The sequence below is a fragment of the Archocentrus centrarchus genome, chromosome 7 (assembly GCF_007364275.1).
Source record: "Archocentrus centrarchus isolate MPI-CPG fArcCen1 chromosome 7, fArcCen1, whole genome shotgun sequence".
In the NCBI taxonomy this organism is placed as follows: domain Eukaryota; kingdom Metazoa; phylum Chordata; class Actinopteri; order Cichliformes; family Cichlidae; genus Archocentrus; species Archocentrus centrarchus.
The window spans coordinates 25,976,440-25,995,965 of NC_044352.1; the positions used below are offsets into that span (position 1 = coordinate 25,976,440).

The 19,526-nt window shown below is 41.2% G+C and overlaps 2 protein-coding genes across 6 annotated transcripts in view; both read right to left on the reverse strand.

The window, feature by feature from the left end:
* prkar2aa (protein kinase, cAMP-dependent, regulatory, type II, alpha A) overlaps nucleotides 1–4,115 on the reverse strand; it is a 47,970-nt gene extending 43,855 nt beyond the window's left edge. Inside the window, exons 1-2 of one of the 4 annotated variants that reach the window (XM_030733693.1) lie at nucleotides 3,974–4,115; nucleotides 1,468–1,743 (exon numbers count right to left, since the gene is read on the reverse strand). In XM_030733693.1, coding sequence (XP_030589553.1) covers nucleotides 1,468–1,714 — 247 coding nt within the window. In that variant the 5' untranslated portion in view covers nucleotides 1,715–1,743; nucleotides 3,974–4,115. Of the gene's footprint in view, nucleotides 1–1,467; nucleotides 1,744–2,219; nucleotides 2,284–2,559; nucleotides 3,240–3,973 lie in introns of those variants that run through there. The other 3 variants (XM_030733692.1, XM_030733691.1, XM_030733694.1) reach the window with 3 other exon arrangements.
* A 5,933-nt stretch (nucleotides 4,116–10,048) lies between these two features.
* The window catches only part of mgll (monoglyceride lipase), a 42,235-nt gene continuing 32,757 nt past the window's right edge, over nucleotides 10,049–19,526 (reverse strand). For both annotated transcript variants that reach the window (XM_030733334.1, XM_030733333.1), the window contains 3 exons: nucleotides 19,106–19,195; nucleotides 16,115–16,330; nucleotides 10,049–14,365 (listed from right to left, as the gene is read on the reverse strand). In XM_030733334.1, coding sequence (XP_030589194.1) covers nucleotides 14,234–14,365; nucleotides 16,115–16,330; nucleotides 19,106–19,195 — 438 coding nt within the window. In that variant the 3' untranslated portion in view covers nucleotides 10,049–14,233. The remainder of the gene's footprint in view (nucleotides 14,366–16,114; nucleotides 16,331–19,105; nucleotides 19,196–19,526) is intronic.

Below are 19,526 nucleotides of genomic sequence, written 5' to 3' on the forward strand. Positions count from 1 at the left end.
CAAAAGCTTCTCCCTGGAGCACGACTGTTGCAAAACCCTGTCCTTTATTACCCCCCTCGAATGAGGTGTGGAAAATACTCAACCATTGATTACTAATCACAATGTACTTGGAAGAAATGCTTCATGTCGTCACTAGGCTGGAATTTGAACGGGTATAAAATAAATCCAGAACACAACTGTTTGCTTTCAAAGGCATGCAAAAGGACTCATTGACACACAGAAACATCAGACGCGCGCGTGCGCGCACACACACACACACACACACACACACCTCCCTCAGCTGAGGCTATAGCTGTTTTACAGCAGCCAGACCCCCACTTTGTATTAGTAGGAAAAGAAACTGTAATCCCTGTTCACCATGAGCCAGCCTGCACCAATCTACAAGGTTGGCCAACATTGCTTTCAGCAGAGATTAAAACTGTATATTTAAAACTGTATATCGGGCATAATAAATAACCTACAAAACTAGAATAGAAGCTCAAAACAAGAAACACCAACAAACAGGATCTGATGAAGTCTAAAATTCAGTCTGGTGCTTTGGTACCTGCCAGTCACGTGGCAAAAACTATGCAGCCAGCCAGGTATGCATTTGCAGCATTTACATACTAAAAAAGGCTTCAGCGTTTATCTGAACATATTTTTACATATATTCAAGATAGTTTTGCAGCTAATGCCAGTGAACACACTGGTGTGATCTAGGTCACATTGCTCTCAGGCACACAGAGGACAGCTGAGTTTGGGAGCAGTTTACATCTTCCGCCAGTCTGACAAACACAAGGGACGGATGCAAAAGAGGCCCAGCATCACTTCTGCTGAAGGTAACATAATGTGTGGAACCACAACAGCTACATCTACAAAGCAATGCTCATACAGTTTAGATTTAAGTACACATTTACTGCTCCAAGAAAAACACATGCCTATTATCATGTTTATTACAACATTCCATGTTGTTACAGTTTAGCTTTACTTTGTTAAGTTCTTAGGCTATTTCAGTGTTCTGGCAGTATAAATTTAACTTCAGAGCATGTTGTGCTGAATGCATTCCAGAGCAAATGCTGTATTTAAGCCAAGTTATATATAACAAAGTTGGACCTTTCAGACCCTAAGACTTGTTAAATCACACATATAAATACAAAAAATATATTTCAGATCTTGACAGTCAGATAGATGATGAGAATGTAGTAGACCTAGATTAGATAATGTCTGCCTTGCCAAGCCGTCTGCTCAATGGGATTTTCTGACTGCAAGTGTGTGCATGAAAATACAGCAGACGTCACATGCTGGAGAATCTCTCAAGAAGAGGGATAGATTCTGACCATATCAGTGACATGTCTTCAGGCCTCACCATCCCTTATTCTTTCCCTTCTGAAGCCCCGCACAAAAACAGACATACACTCTCTCATTACGTCCCATTTCACTCACACAAGCACCTGTGCCACAACAGCTGACAACCAAAGTTCAACCTACGTTCAAAGTCGGAATCATCGTCTTCATCATCATCTCCATTGGACTCTGTTTGCATCGGCTCGCCATCAAACATGACTCCTTTCCCCGTCTTGCCACATGTGCTGGCCCCATCCTGACTTCTGGTGTCCCGCAAACGGGTGAAGTACTGTACTGCAAACTCCACCAGGTCTGACGGCCTTTGTCGGAGAACCTCCACAGTGTAGCCCTGCAGCAGTTCTGTCAACCCCACCGGTATCTCAATACTCATGGCTGTGTGTGGCTCGGTTTGTTATCTGTCTAGAGGAGGAGAGAAAATTTGTCACAACTGATCTTGCTACAGAATCATACTTGTGTTCGAGTGCAGGGCTGTGTTGTGGTTGAGAGTTGCCTAATGGTTGATTTAAAAAGCTGTGACTTATTAGAGTCTACTGTATGGCTTGTGAATGCTAAGTGACTGATGAGAGCTATGCAAACGGGCAAACAGTTTAACTGAATAGTTTGACAGCTTCAGTCATTTATAACCAAGATAGTGTGATGCCATACGAAGTGCAGCTGTGTGACATTGAAATGTTTATCTATGGTTGAGCCGTGGAACACAGAGTTCCCACAACTGCAGTTAACAGATATGAACCTAGTATTTTTTGTGAAGGGGTGCTAGCTGGGTTTCACTGATATTTATGCTTCGCTTTGTGTCTGAGCTGTCAAGCTGGGTGGGCAGCCGGCAGGAATAAGCTAGCAAAGCGGCTAATAAGCTCCTACTCATGGCAACCAACCGGTTCACAGTGCTGCTCGATCCAACATATCCAACTTGACTACACTGGCCTATTTAACTGAGCGTTAGTGAACGAGGAACGCGTGGAGCAAAGGTAGTCGAGATGTGATTCAAGTGCATTCTCACTTTCAAACCAATCAATTAGCTGTCGTGCTAGCTAGTAAGCCGCCTTCAAGGAAGCCTATACAACTAGCTTAGATTGTAGCATGGCGCACTGGTTGTTGGTGCTAAGCCACGGAAGAGTGGCAGACCAGATAGCCGTTGCTAAGCAAGCACTGCAAGTTGTACAGGTTAAGCCGTTAGTCAAGCTAACTTACTGCCGAGAAGTATGAGTCACTTACGTGCGGATTCAGTCTCCCCGGCTAAACTAGCCAGTCCCCTCCTCTTCTCGGTGTCTTCCTTGTTCTCTCTTACTTCGAGTCTTCTTTTAGCCACTCTCTCTCTGCCAGGGTATGATCTGTATCCCTCCACAGAAGACACTTGTCGAAAGTAAAAAGCCAGCAATTTTACGTTAGCGTCTTGTAACCTACCTAACCTTTGTTGGGGGGGGGGCTATTTCCCGTGCCAACCAACTGTACAAGGATGCTGGCTTTAAGTTGATAGGAGAGGGAGGGGAAAAAACAAAAAACACTCGACTTCACCGTCGCAACCTACAACGTCCACTCACTTGGTGAGGGAGGGACTTGCTGTGGCAGTAAGGAAGGACGCTAGCTAGCTAACGGGCTGACTTGCTAACTAGCAATTGCCTGTTTTCTTTCGGCAACTGCCTCCACTCTCCGCAACACACAGAGTCAGCTGCTGCAGCCAGGTGACAAAGCCTAACCTCGCAGTTCGCAACGTTATGCCACGCTGCCGTTAAATACAACGCAAAGTACCCGCGAAAATACCCTTTAAAACGTTACTGTAGCAACAGCACTGCTAATGACAACGCGAGAAACCTGCAAAATTAACTGAAACACATTTCCTCCCTCCCGGCGAGGAAATCCACCGCTCTACGTGAACGAACGGCTGCCTCCGGAAAGCATGAGGAGGCGTGGTTACACGGTGAGCAGCGAGCGTTTGACGTAGATTGACAGAGAGCAGGGCCAATCAAAACTAAACCTTATAATACCGTAGCCAATTAGATACAGCTATGGGATTAGACGCGGTAGCGAAGGCAGAACCATATTTGTACAGTCACAAGAGGACCACACCTACAGAAGTGGCCTTGACAATTTGGTAAAGATGTTCAGAAAGATATATATTCATTAATTGTTCTAAAAGCTCAAATAAATTGCTTCAAATATTCTATATGTAGAAGCTGCTGAATGTGAGTACCTGCATTTTGTCCTGCTGTTAGTGGGATGTCTGTGAAATAATATTACTGTTATGGTGTGGGAAAAGAATGACAGTGGTAAGTAACTTGCATCTAAAAGGAAAATGCTCAGTTTTGTTGCACTGCAACCCTTTTTTGAACAGCCTTAACCTCGCTGGTGTTAATTATACAAAACCACTTCACTTTCTCATTTTCATCCCTAACCTGCCATCCATCCATCATCCTTTCCTTCTCTCTCAGGGCTTTCATAGGTCTGTGAACATCTGCTATTATCCTCTGAGCCAACACATCAAATCTTCATTTAACCTTCTATAAATCGCATTTCGTCCACGTAAATGCACCAGTCTATGTTTACTTCTATTTTTACACACCCAGCTCTACTGAATCGGGCTACTGCTGATGGTTGCTGTTTCCCTTTCCATGGCCGTGCCCTTGCTTACTTTGTTTAAATGTTGATCTTCAGTGCAGAAATGAACCAGTCATTGTGGAGTGGTGTCACTGAGGGTGGATCTGAAGTATTCTGAGAGTATTGCTCAGGACCGTTACAGTCCATGTCGCATCTACTCTTCCATTTCTATTTCTCAGCTGTCACCAAGGTAAATCCGTTACCATGGCCACAAAGAGCCCGGATTTAATTCCTTGAACCGGTTTCTGATTGGCTTAGGTCTTTGTTTCCAACAAACGGGAAAGTATACCCCCAGGCTCCCCCTGCTGGGAGAATAAACTCATAAAACAAGTAAAACGTTTGTCTCTATAAAAAAATATACCTCCACATTGTCACCTAGCAAGTTTGATGATGTGAAATGACTACACTGTGGAAATCAGTTATACAAACCCTCCTATTATCCCTTATCTTGAGAAAACACCTCTGTATAATTTGCTTGTCTGAAATGGCCCACAGTTAGACTGTGTATTTACCACAGACCCACAAGAATATGAACAAGTGACAGATGAATATTCAGATTCAGAGTATGGGTTCTGGCCTTGGTTTTCCTGGATGTGTCATCCTTTGGGAGTTACTGCTAATGTGGTCCCCACAAACTCTAAAAATGTCTCAAGGAGATCTACTAACCTACATTTTCAGAGTAAAGGGGAGGAGGAGAGAAAATGGGGAAGCGAAAGAAAATGAGACAGTTTTAGTTATCCTTGAGAAACACTTATGTCTTTGACTGCAGACATAGGCCTACAGCAATTTTCCTTTTTATTTGTTATCAGGTGCTGACAAGAGGATGGACAAGGAGAGTTATAATAGGTCTATGTCATATGCTTACAGTGATGTGCTTTGGCTGGGTTAGAAGAGTTCTAGCATAGTATCACTTGTGCAGACACTCTTTCATGCATGAAGCCAAATAAACTCAAGAAATAATCTTAAATACCGCTACCACTGAAGTTACTGTAGGTTATGACTTTTGGGAAAAAAAAAACCATACTGCTCAAAAAAATAAAGGGAACACTCAAATAACACATCCTAGATCTGAATGAATGAAATATTCTCATTGAATACTTTGTTCTGTACAAAGTTGAATGTGCTGACAAAAAATATCACACAAAAATCATCAATGGAAATCAAATTTATTAACCAATGGAGGCCTGGATTTGGAGTCACACACAAAATTAAAGTGGAAAAACACACTACAGGCTGATCCAACTTTGATGTAATGTGTGTGTGTGTGTGTGTGTGTGTGTGTGTGTGTGTGTGTGTGTGTGTGTGTGTGTGTGTGTGTGTGTGGCCTCCACGTGCCTATATGACCTCCCTACAATACCTGGACATGCTCCAAATGAGGTGGCGGATGGTCTCCTGAGGGATCTCCTCCCAGACCTGGACCAAAGCATCCACCAACTCCTGGACAGTCTGTGGTGCAACGTGACGTTGGTGGATGGAGCGGGACATGATGTCCCAGATGTGCTCAATTGGATTCAGGTCTGGGGAACGGGCGGGCCAGTCCATAGCTTCAATGCCTTCACCTTGCAGGAACTGCTGACACACTCCAGCCACATGAGGTCTAGCATTGTCCTGCATTAGGAGGAACCCAGGGCCAACCGCACCAGCATATGGTCTCACAAGGGGTCTGAGGATCTCATCTCGGTACCTAATGGCAGTCATGCTACCTCTGGTGAGCAAATGGAGGGTTGTGCGGCACTCCAAAGAAATGCCACCCCACACCATTACTGACCCACTGCCAAATCGGTCATGCTGAAGGATGTTGCAGGCAGCAGATCGCCCTCCACAGCGTCTCCAGACTCTGTCACGTCTGTCACATGTGCTCAGTGTGAACCTGCTTTCATCTGTGAAGAGCACAAGGCGCCAGTGGCGAATTTGCCAATCCTGGTGTTCTCTGGCAAATGCCAAGCGTCCTGCACGGTGTTGGGCTGTGAGCACAACCCCCATCTGTGGACGTCGGGCCCTCATACCATCCTCATGGAGTCGTTTTTTAACCGTTTGTGCAGACACACGCACATTTGTGGCCTGCTGGAGGTCATTTTGCAGGGCTCTGGCAGTGCTCCTCCTGTTCCTCCTTGCACAAAGGTGGAGGTAGCGGTCCTGCTGCTGGGTTGTTGCCCTCCTACGGCCTCCTCCATGTCTCCTGGTGTACTGGCCTGTCTCCTGGTAGCACCTCCAGGCTCTGGACACTACGCTGACAGACACAGCAAACCTTCTTGCCACAGCTCGCATTGATGTCCCATCCTGGATGAGCTGCACTACCTGAGCCACTTGTGTGGGTTGTAGAGTCCGTCTCATGCTACCACGAGTGTGAAAGCACCACCAACATTCAAAAGTGACCAAAACATCAGCCAGAAAGCAGAGGTACTGAGAAGTGGTCTGTGGTCCCCACCTGCAGAACCACTCCTTTATTGAGTGTGTCTTCCTAATTGTCAATAATTTCCACTTGTTGTCTATTCCATTTGCACAACAGCATGTGAAACTGATTGTCAATCAGTGTTGCTTCCTAAGTAGACTGTTTGATTTCACAGAAGTTTGATTTACTTGGAGTTATATTGTGTTGTTTAAGTGTTCCCTTTATTTTTTTGAGCAGTGTATATAAATCCCAGCTCGCCCCTATGGGTGGTCTATTTTGCCCTCCAACACACACAGACATTCTGTGTGTGTGTGTGTGTGTATGTATATATATATATATATGTGTGTGTGTGTGTGTGTGTGTGTGTGTGTGTATGTATATGTATGTATATATATATATATATATATATATATATATATATATATATATAGAGAGAGAGAGAGAGAGAGAGAGATATGATATATATATATAGATATACATATATACACACACACACACACACACACACACACACACACACACACACAGAGAACGTCAAATTATGATCTATAATGGTTTGTCCCTCAGAGAATACAGTCAGGTTTATTAAACAAGGTGTTATGTTTTGTTACTAATGGACTCAAGGCAGATGCTCTGAAAAGTTCACTGATTTTAATGAAAAATTGCTAACAGAACAAGTCAGTATGATGCAAAAACAAAATCAAAACTATTTCTGTCAGGGGTCAGGCTCAGTGTCTTCCACGGGATAAATCTGCAAAGATCCACAGGCAGATTATTCTTTCAAATCAGATTCTGCTCCTCTCCCAGGTTAGTCAGACTGAAGCTCCACACAAAGTCTAAATCACTATAAAACTTGACTCTCAGGTTTGATGTTGAAACACTCCCCGGGCTCTGCTGTCTTAACTGTTCACTCTGCTCGCGGTAGTTCTTACGGATGGGCTTGGGGTTGGCTTCTTCCCAAAACAATCAGCTGACTCTCCAGGAATGAATCTGAGGCAATGAGATACAAGCTTGTGTGTTAATTTAAGTAATTAAACACACAAGCCCAAGCGATACTACTAACAGTGTAGTGCAACAGTTTGTCAGTGAGTGACAAGGAGAGCTGGGTTTAAGTACTGCAGAAGAGCAGTTCAGGTGTCCACACCTACTCCTGAGAGGAGAAGGAAAGAGAAAGGCAGCTCAGCACCTGGGTGACCTTAACACAAAGACCTTAGCTTGTGAACAAACGTCAGAGCGCATTTATGCTCCAAGACTGATTAAAAAAAAAACCTAGAAAGCTCACAGTAGTCCTTGGTTCATTCATGCCTTGCATGTGTGTATACCAATTTGGAAACAGTTCCAGTACCACATTCATATAACCAAGGCTATCTTCAATGAATTGTATGAGTCAACACTGCCACCTACTGCCTGATGTGTGCTTTTCAGTCCACCTAACAAATGCTGATTTTAAGTCTTTAGTTTGACATGGAACACTGTCAGAAACCAGGTTGACTGAGTCAGAAAACCTACTGAGCTGTGTAACACCTCACTTAACTCTGCAGTATGTGCTGCTGTATAAAAATACATTTTCTGAGCTTCATTTTACCTGTTGTAGGAGCTGAATCCAAATGTTCTTTTCTTTGTTTGTACTCTGAAAAAACAAAATCTTCACACATGATCCTCTGGCCTTCTTTGTAAAGTATTAAGAGCATGATCTAAATATGCTTTAATAATAAAATAATAATAATGAACATGACAGATAGCATTCCCTATTCACACATGGAGTCAGTCAAGCCAGCTTGTGCAGTTAAACAGTCATTTATTCTGTAAGAGTATGGACATTATCAACAGTCTAGTAACAAATAGATTGACATTCAGCCATTCAGAAGTATTTCCATTATTACATATTTTATACAATTTTGTGTCAGATTTGAAGTAAAATGTCAAACTTACAAAGTGACTATAATGCATCAGTGAGAAGTGCAGGAAGTATAGGACGATGTTAAATGAAGGTGTGCAGTACACTGTCTGTAGAGGTGTCGGAAATTAAAAAAAAAAAAAGTCATATTTGTCACTCGATAGATGAATATCAGCACTAGACTATTGAAAAGTAAAGTTTCATCCTGCATCACACAAACTGAGGGAAAAAAAACCCCCACCTAATTTTAAAAGGAAGACTCAAGAATGTTTCATCATACTGTGCCACCCTTCAAAATCCAAATGAAATACTAACAAATGATTAAAGTACATCTTGTCAATGATATATGACACAGCTGTGATTTCAGGCCTGTGTTGTCTCGCTTCTCCACTTTGAAAGAGTTGTTTGTAGAGTTATTAAAAACTTCATTTTAACCTCACAACACTTAAATAATGCAGTCATTCATCATACATGATGGTCTGAATGGATTCATCTGATTCCTATTGTTTTAGAAAAGGCTTGTATTATTATTATTATGGGATAGACTGAACTTCTAGTTTTTGCTGTTTTGCCCCATTGGGAGAAAAAAAAAAAAACCTCAACACACCCCTACAACAATTTTTCCATATTAGCAAGCCAAATGCATCACCTTTATGTGTAAAGTATTGCGTTTCTCTAGATGGCTTAACCATAACACATCTTTAAAGAATCTGGGAGGTATTTAAGTGCTGTAGCTCAGCTTGTACTGAAAGACAGTTTTTGACCTAAATCTGCTCAGACCCCTGATTAGACAGAAATCTATACAGACATCAGTGGAAAGAGCCAGACAGGAAGACAAGACACAATTACTCAACCAAATACACACACACACACACACACACACACACACACACACACACACACACACACACACACACACACACACACACACACACACACACACACACACACACACACACAGAAAGAATTTAACATAGTTCTCCATTTTTCAGGTAACATGCGCAAAAAACACTCACGGACTCGCACATGAGCACAAATGCACATTCATTACACAGTAATAAGGCACAGACAACACCAGAACACAATTCAGAAATAAATGTACAAAAGTTAGTCACAAAAACGTCTTCAGTTGCAAGAAATTAAAAAATTTCCCCCAATTAATGTTTTTTGTTTTGTTTTGTTTCTGCCAGAAAACCTGATGTCTGCATTTTTTTTGGATATATTGGTATATAAGTGTTTTATAAATGACAGGTGTTACATAAAAGTTTCTCACTTTCTCGTGCCCATTTTATTTTACTTTTAAAAAAAAAGAAAAATCAAGTTCCTGAAAATCTAATTTGGGAAAGAAGTACAAGGCAACAAAGCTTTAGTAGTAACACCCTTTGGTTGTTAATATTTTCTTAAAAAAATATTGTTAAAAGAACAACAACAAAAAAAAATCTGGTAGTTTAAATGTTCAAAGTTCTGCGACAAACACAAGACGTGAGTTTTTTTCAAGACGTCAACTTTAGTACTGAAAATCAAACCCTCTTTTCAGAAACAGCCGCACATTTTCTGGATTAACTGTACACACATAAAACCTTGAACCAGTTTCCATAACAACAAAAGTGTTACGAAGTCTCATGTAGCCGGGAAACACAACGAGTGACTGCATTATGGTATAAAAAGTGCCTTGTCGTGATGTGTTATCAGTATTCAGGTGCCTATACATAAAATGAATTTCTATAAATACTTTAGATAAATAAAAGATATAACTTTCAGGTTTTCATTGAGGGAAATGGTTACATGTTAACAACCTGGAACCTTTTTTTTTTTTTTTTAAATACACATTATTATGACAATAAAATACAATTGTTTTCCTGCATTTACATTCATTCTGGAGAGGACCCCCTTCAATCTCGCTGCCTTCTTGAGCACCGACTGTCGACTCCATTCATGCGAACTCTGCACTGAACCTTTCAAGTGCACTTTAATCCTATAAAACTACATAAAGACTGGCCTGTGCCCCTCAGTCTTATTAGCATATATCAGCTCTTCTCTTAGAAACAGTCATGAAGTCAAAAGAAAAAAGAAAACAGAAACAAATTAAACAAACGCGGCCAACCGAACTTCATTTTTTTACAAAAGCTGCAGCCCAGTTATATTCAGTGATTTCCCGCCCTTGTTCTTTTCTCTCCTTTAATGTAGAACTTCTGTCCTAAAACCCGAAGGATCTTAACAGTCAAGTGGATTATCAGGTATTAACAGAGTGAGGCATGTGTACATGGCTAAACATTTGAAAAAACACCTTATGATGCCCTAAAAATCATTGATTGCTTAGATGGAAATCATGCGTTTTCAAGTCCAAACAGCAGACCAGACAGTTTTGAATTCAGCGAGTGTGTGCAGCTCTTATTATTCACTGTGAGCTGATGATGCTAATTATTTGCTCTCTTATCTCAGTGCTCACACAAAAGGGAATCCTCAGAGCAACAAATGGACAGCCAGCCCTGAAAGCACAGAGGCGTCTGCCATACTTCCTGCAGCATTCATGAATACACATTTTAACTGGGTGATTTCTCTGAAAGAAAAAAAAAAAAAGAAAAAAAGAAGTGCTGCCATGGTTACTGACAGCTTTTCTCCTCTCCTCTCCTTTTTCTTTCTCTTCTCCTCTCACCACATCTCCATCTCTCTCCACCCCCATAGCCAGCGACAGCAGTAATATGCACTCATGTAGTCTGACAGGTAGGGCTTTTTGAAATTACGCAGGAGCCTGCGAGGCTGAAACAATCGCGCTGATGCAGTGCAGCAGGGGTGCTATTATGAGTTTGACTAAAACTGGGGCCACGTAACGCTTGTGTGCGCTGTTCCTGCCGCAGCCTAATCAGGAGTAGATTGTGTTTGAAGGGCTGGTGATAAAACCCCCTGCAGTTCAGTTGAGGTTAAGGGTCTGAATCCCACTGGGACTGATGAATACATTACATCTCCATCTATGTCTGCGCCCACTGCAAAGTAATCTGATATTTGTGCTGGCAAAGTATTTTCTGAAGCTTGTAAAAATAGAGAAGAGGATGTACAAACATCCTGAAGTTCCTTCTATTTATTCTCTCCTTTATTTGATTTGTTTGCTTTCATGCCTCATGTTAACATGTCTTATTTAATGCATTTTACACATTATGCAAAACACTCTGAAAGGTTTTTTTCCCCCCCCGCTGATAACAATGAATTATCTAATTTTCTAATGCAACTCGATAAAACAGCTGACTTAGTTCAGTCTGAAAAAATCAGGAAAAATAAAAATAGAAGCCAGAAAACACATCAGAGCTTGTAGACCAGCAATTTTAGGTCACATTTAAGCTCTGTGATGGCAAGTTAAAGGGTATGTCATGCCTGATTCATTTCAGAAGTGGGTGGACAAAAAGAGAAACAAATAAGTTGCTCCTAAAGAGGCCCGGCCTGGGAGGCAAACTGCTCACTTTACGATTAAAAAAAAACTATGCTCTACTGTCTAAGCCATTGCTGATAATAGAGCCTTTTTATGTAACCTTTTCACACTGGGAACAAAACAGTTTGAGACTAAAATGTGTAGATATGACATGTTAAATTGGTCTTTAAGATTGGTGTGCTGTGATTTAAGAATCTTGTTGGTTAATGACACAGAAACACAATTTCCGGCCCATAAAGCGAAGATTTAAAGCACCTCAGCTCAGAAGAAAGAAAAAGATTTAATGGCCCCTTGCTCCCACCTACATCCAGCACCCTTGGCGGTAGCCATATGGCCAAAGAATCAGAAAAAAAATAATTAAAAGAAGCTGATAAAAATTGTATTTTTACACTTTATAACATAACCTGTTGCAGCTCTGATAATTGGCCACTAGGGACAGCGTGGGTGGTCAATAGTACAAGATGTTTGAATATGTAGTTAGAACAAAGGCCTGCGTGATGGGTGGAACAAAGAGCACTGGTTACAATTGCTGAAAAAAACCCAGTATGGGTGAGACAGGCAGGGACAGAGCGGAGAGACGTAAAGTTAAAAAGGCAGACAGACAGAAGCCAGAAATTCCTCTCATTCTGTCAGACCTGCAGTGGTCACCCTGGTGACAACACATGTCAAGATGAATAAATAAAAAACAAAAAAAAAACGCGTCGTGCTGTCACACCGCTGCTGCTGTGACTACACGAGTAACAGTCACTGTGGTTACCACAGTGACTGTTACTTCCCCTTTACTCCATGCATGTGTGTTTCTTCTTTTTTTTTAAATTCGGGGTAATATTGAAAAAAAAAAAAAAGAACAGGGTGGCCGGTTGACTCTATCAAAGCACTGCTCACTGGACAGTATTGTGGATATCTGATGTCAAGAATGACAGCCTAAATTGCCTTTCCTAGTTGTGAGTGGTGCAACATTAAAAATCTGAAACCCCATCATGCTTGAAGAACAGGTAAAAGCTAAGTGTCTGCAGCCCATAATTACAGTCTACCTGACACTATAAAATAGGTAGTTCAGAGTGCGTCTGTCTAGCTTATAATTACCGAGCAACTGCAAATATAAGCTACTGTGACATTATTGCTCCGGTTCACCTGAGAGCACATCTCGAGCAAGGGTTGATTTTAAATGCCAACACTGCTGCTGAGGTTTAAAAGGTGAGAGGGTTTTACTTTAAGAACATCAAAAATAGAGCAGGTGGGATTTACAGTGTAAGATTAAAAAAAAAAAAAAGCCACACTGGCTGCTTCCTGGCATAAAGTCACGTATTAAAGAATGTTTCCCTTTCATTGTACAGCTGGACCCCCTAGTTTGGAGTCTGAACATAATTAATGAAGGTTTGGCCTCAACGAACAACTGACAGTGAACTCAACTATGTCCTTAAAGGTCAAAGGCCCTACAGGGCGGAGAGACCATTTGACCTTTGCCCTCCCACATGCAGAGAGCATCAGAGCAGCTTTCATCTGAATAATTTACCCCAGCCCTACAGTCTTAACCGGGGTCACTGAGAAATATAGCACTTCAATGGAAAATTATTGTAATCATTGGTCACTCACTTAGATGACGGTGGTTAAAAAATATTTATATCATCATTAGGACAATATCTGAAGCAAGATCATAGGCTGGATTTAGATGGACTACAAGAGCTTATCCTCATATGATGTATCAGGGTCAACCATCTGTCTTTAGGCTAACCATCTGCCCTCAGGTCAAACAAAGAGCGTGTCAGGAGAAGGCTTACGTTAAAACTGCCTATATCAAAAAAGTGATACTATAAAACAGCACAATCACTGAGGAGGCAGGAGAGGCAGAGGAGGTGAGATTAGGTCAGAGCGTATGGAGGAGAAAATGAAGGAGAATTTTAGATGGCACCTTTCCTTAGCTATTCAGTTTAGCTAAATGATGAGTTACTCATGCAGCCCTGAACCGACAACAGCTCCAAAGCTGCTGTCCTCCTACTGTTCCTGACCTCTAACCTATCTGGTAATGGTAGGTGAGACAGAAGGAAGTGTGTCCCCTCGTCATAAATATTTACAAGATCTGGCCTGTTTATATGATGAGGAAATAAAAGGTCATTATTGCACTTCGAAGTCTAGCTTTTAGAGAGTAAAGTTTGTGACAACCTTTACTCGCTAAAAGCTGCACATGAGCAGTTCAGTGGAGATGAGGCAGACCAAATAAACACACTGGCTGGATCACATGAGGCGCATCCCTGATCATAAATTTTGCCGCGACGCTGACCATTGCTACAGAATATTTACAATAAGAACTGGCCCCATCACCCAATTTAAATCAGTGGTCTGATGTACAGATACCCAGGAGAGAGGGGTGATTTTTTTTTTGTACAGTAGCCCAGAGGATTTATTAATAAACCTGTTATATAGAGATTATAATGTCCATCAGTATGCCCAAATGTATCTCCCAGACAGGAAAGTGCAGTAGTATTGTTATGCCTGATGCACTACAGGAATGTGAGCAGGCTTTTTATGACAAGATTGACAGTTTTCGTAGAGCTTCAACAGAGGTGTGCAGGCTACAAATTTACGAGCCTTGTGGTTCTGACGATGCTGTAGCTGGGAGGTGCTCTGTGATCCAGGTGGTCACCTCCTTCAGCACCGACTCGGCCACGTCAGGGAGATCGTGGTGAAGAGCGTGGTAGCCTCCTTCGTAGATCTGGGATAACATTTAGGAGCAATAAGAAGGGTCAGAGGGATGTATGTAAAACACTTTATTCTACAATGCTTTTTTTTTTTTTTTTAATTGCAGCGTGGGTTTTCAGGGGTCAAAGATGCAACAGATTACAAAACCTACAGGGAATTACTACAAAGGAAGATAAACAAACCTTTCTGTGTGATCAAATGACTCCCTATTACAGCTTCCTCTAACTTCGAAAGCCCCTTCATTTGGGCCAATTTTTACTTTCATAATACGTGATAGATCAACGTCTGAGCCTCACCGACATCGCTTGATTCTCTGCTCTCTACACTCCCTGTCTCATGTTGCTGCAGGAGAACAGAACATCCGTTACACTTTGTTTTCACTTCTCGTGTGTCTCATTTTGATGTCTCTTGTTCATCCGCTTTTTAACCCCCATGTGATGAACCATGTGTTAATGTAGCATGTGAAACTTCCCTCTTTACAAATACTATCGGTTAATCTCGTGGGATTTGAGAGGTTAAATAGAGGTTTAAGCTGCATTCTTTTATGTAGTACAGGTGTAGGCAGGCCCCTCATCACTGTACCAGAAAATGCTCCATAGCATAACATCAAAATCCCCCTCACTGTCAAGGCAAAGGTTTAGATGTTTCCTTTAATTTGTCACCCATCTGTATGTTATATTTTAATAATAGTGGGTTTTAAGAACTGGCAGTTTCTGTATTAGTCAAACACAACTTTTTAACTTTGAATCGTTATTCTTAAAGTGTCAGGAGATGCCTGCAATGCTGGAGGCAACTTTATTCCCTAACATTTATGTTATTGTGTTGCTTTCATTTTGGCTACTTAATATACACTCCTCAGGCACATTGTTAGGTACACCAGTTAATCTGCTTGATAGCACAAATATTTAATCACTAATCACATGGCAGGAACTGAATGCACTGAATGCAGAGGACCTGCTGAAGTTCAAACTGAGCAACATGGATCCATCCATTGTGTCAGTGGTTCAGAATAACAGGGCATGTCACAAAGCTCAAATTATGTCAAACTGGCATCTTGAACATGACAGTAAGTTAACGGTACTCAAATGGCATCCACAGTCAAAGTAAATAGAGCTAACAGAGCACCTCTGAGATGTGGTGAAATGGGAGTTTCTCATCATGGATGTGCATCCAACAAATCTGCAGCAACTGTGTGATGTTATCATGTGAGTATGAACCAAAATCTTTGAGGAATGTTTCCAGCAGCTTACTGAATCTATGCCATGAAGAATAAAGGCATTTCTGAAGGCAAACGGCAGTCCAACCTGGTACAAGAATGTACCTATTAAAGTGGCCAGTTTAATTAATGGAATGCTATTGTTTGTCCTACAGAGACTGAAATAATGACTTCTTTTTTTAGTCATGTCTACTTCCACTTCTGCTTGTGTATCTTCTTATTTATGATTGTGCACACTGTGTACATCATCTCCACAAAAATGTCAATTTTAGAAACTATACTTGGAAGCACTGTATACTTTTATTATACTTTTATTATGCCATGAAGAATAAAGGCATTTCTGAAGGCAAAAGGGGGTCCAACCTGGTGCTAGTAAGGTGTACTTAACAAAGTGTCTGGCGAGTGTAAAATTTTCTGAGTTTGATGATCATCCTCAATAGAAATAAAAAATAAGATAAAAAAAAAAAAACAAGCAAAATGTGATCTAAATTTTAACAATGTCCAAATTCAGCCAGCTACAGTTTCTTGTAAACAAACAATACACACCTTGATTTTCTTGTCTGTACTGGAACTATTCTCATACATCATCCTGGAGCCTCTGATGTCACAGAGTTTGTCGGTGTCACCGTGAAGGAGCAGGAAGGGCCAGCTAATGGACGGGATCTCCCTCTCGATACGATCCACCGCTGCCATCAGCTGCATGCCGAACGATATTCGCAACCCGCCGTGATAGTTCAGCTCATCGGTGTCATATGCCTCCACCTGACAGGAGACAAAGATGCAAAAGACATCAGGGTGGAGATACGTTAGTTTATCACGCCTCTCCACTGAATGTTGGACTGATGATTGATGTGAGGTCATTCCTGCTGTTTGCAATCCTTTCAGAGGGCAGAAACTGTTAATGCAACCTTTAATAAAGATACAATCTTGCAAGCCTAATTCTTTTCTTATTTCTCTCTGTACAGTATATAACCTAAAGCACACTCACCCATTGTGTCCAGACTTTGACTCTTACTGCATTTGTTACACATTTAGAAAGGGGGTTTGCATAGCCTGGATTTTTGTTTTGCTGCATCTATATTTAACAAGCAAATACATTCTGTAGTTTTCTCTAAATATGGCAAAGTGCTGAACGAGGAAAGTAGTTCTCTGGGAGAAAATATGGCCATGAAAATTAGAAGACTCCGGGGAAATCCATGACAGTTGGTGTGGAAGCAGGAGCAAATGGTTGGTAATAAATGGACAGGGAGTTTAACTGAGTGGGAAATAAAAATGTGAGAGAAGCAGGATGAAAAAGGACAGTTACATTAAAGCAGACAGACGGGGAAAAAGGAGGTTTACATTAAACCAGAGTCGAATAGCAGAGGGAACACCCCTTTTCTCTGACATTAAATATGTAGTTCCATGTAGCTGTCACATAAATCATACGATTACTCACGTCTATTCAGCATCCATGTAAACACAGCTGAGGTCGGCTTCAACACAAACAGCCTTCCTCAAGTGTCACAGGTGCCTTGAATAATGAATGGCTGTAAGCTGAGCTGTGACACAACAACAACCCAGGAGTGTGCGAAACTTCACCTTGTAGGTGATATGCGTTCTCTTAATCCAAAACATTACACTGCAGCAATGTCCTGTATTCATCAACTCAGGACCGCACGTTTTGTTTGTTTGTTTGTCGTGTTAATTGTGTTTATTTTACTGTCTTGCAGATGCAATGCACTAAGTGTGCTTTTTACTCAATAAAGGTCATCAGTCCGACCTAGAGAAACTACCTAGAGATGATTTTACAAAATGAAATAAATATACTTAAAAATGTTTCGCTTATAATTTCTTTAAGATTTCACTTCTTCACTGTTTTCTGTACTAAATGTTTTCACACTGTATTTCACGCTTTAAAGATGAAGTTATAATAACATGCAGAACGTAACTGAAAGCACGGTTTTTGTGAACTGCCGAGCATTCTTGTGGTCCGGTTGTACTTTTTATCTTTATGCATGTGTATCTGTGCTTCTGCATTATGCTGGAGCGTCCAAGCTATACTGATGATACACCACTGCTGATTGTGGGCCTCCTAAAAAAAAAAATATATATATATAGTATCCTCAGAAACGTTATTATGTGACAGTGAGTAAGGAGATATGCATTGTGAAATGCATCAGTCTGTCAATCTGTGGTTGTGCATTTTGGCTATTACACAGCTGGCTTCCTTGAAAGCTTGCTATGCAAAAATTACTTGCACTTACCCCAGCAAAAGTACCAATACCACAATGCAAAACTTCTTCATTACTCTTTTAAAGTACATTGAAAAAGCACATTTTTAGTATACATTAAAGCAATATTAGTAAATTTTACTTAAAGTAAAAGTATTCATTCTGCTCAAAAACAGCCTCCATGACTGACGTGTGGATGGCTTTACCTGTGTGATATTCTCTTAGGCAGTGAGGCCCGGTGGCTTCCAGAGCCAGGCTCTTCAAAATGATCTACAGATAACAAGACTGACTGAGCTGACTGATGGTAGGTGATCTAAAAAAAAAAAAAGATAAATTCTGCAACACAAACCATTTATTCTTTTGACTTTTCTCCTTTTTTGATGAAAGAACCTCTTGAGGCCTTGAACATTTAAGTACCGAAACCGCCTGATGCATTTATTCACTCTGATCTCCACTCACAGTAAATAAAACAACATAAGACTACTGAACAGTGTCATATTCAGGTGTGAAATTGATCTTTCTCCTCTCCTCAAAGCACACGAAAAAGAGGACATGGTTGCTGTGAGGAATCAGAGCAAAGTATGGCCCAACTATGCAGCTCGCATTACGACGGCGACACTGTAGCATACACGACTTCTACAGCTGGATACCCGTTAACTTTGTGCCAAGATTAAACTGCATTGATCAAATCCTATCAGGAACCTCTGACACATTTCAGGCTTATTAAGTATAATTTCTTTCTTTTTTGTATTTATCTGCTAATCTATTGTCTGTTCTCATAACTGGGATAACATAACTTCCTCTGACTGACTGTAGGAAGCAGAAGTAGCAGGATGAAGGCCTGTTGATGTAAAATAGGCAAACACACACACACACACACACACACACACATACAGAAACAGCGGTGCTGAAACCACAGGAACACATCCACAGACTCAAATACGTGCAACATTCAGATGTGTGGACGTGCCTGCGTGCTTGTTTCTATTTCTCTAGGGGCTAAACAAAAACCAAAACAAGGCTGTGTAGCATAAATGCACTGTGTTTACTTAATAACACAAAACTGCACACACGCAAACCTGGACTACCGTTTGGAAAAGATACAGAAAATCTATCAAGAGGTGGTGTTTCATCTTGGGATGGCTCAAAACAAGCAAACAAAAACAAAAACGTGTGACTCGACAGGAGCATAAACAATCGGTAACAGACACATTTACACCTTGGAAAATCTATTTCCCGCAATCCCCATGAGTTGAGTGATATTTCAATTTCAAAGAACAAGAGAGCTCAGCCACCCAAACACCCACCAGTATTAGTCTCTCACCTGCCTCTTGTCCCGTGAGATCCATTTGGAGTCGATGGAGCCCATAGAGAGGCTGGGGACCATGTGGTTCAGGAGCTTTGCCATGAAAACCTACAAACAGCGAAAAGCACAGCTTATATTCACAAAACAAAACCTTTATGAAGAATGTTTCTTTCTCCCATTTAGGCTCTCTTGGGTGTTTGTGATGCACCTGTTTGCATGCATTAGGGAAGAAAAAAAGACATTTATTCCTGTTAAAACAGCCTCCTCTGTGAGTTTGATATCAGTTTTGTCAGAGCTTGGCCACACTTGGGACATACTTGTATCAAGGAATCAGGGAGAGACTGTTAATGCAGCTCATGTGATACTTAAACCGATTCTTGCCTTTGAAACGCACAAATATAAAAGGTGCCAGTATTCTAAGTATTATAGACATCATTCA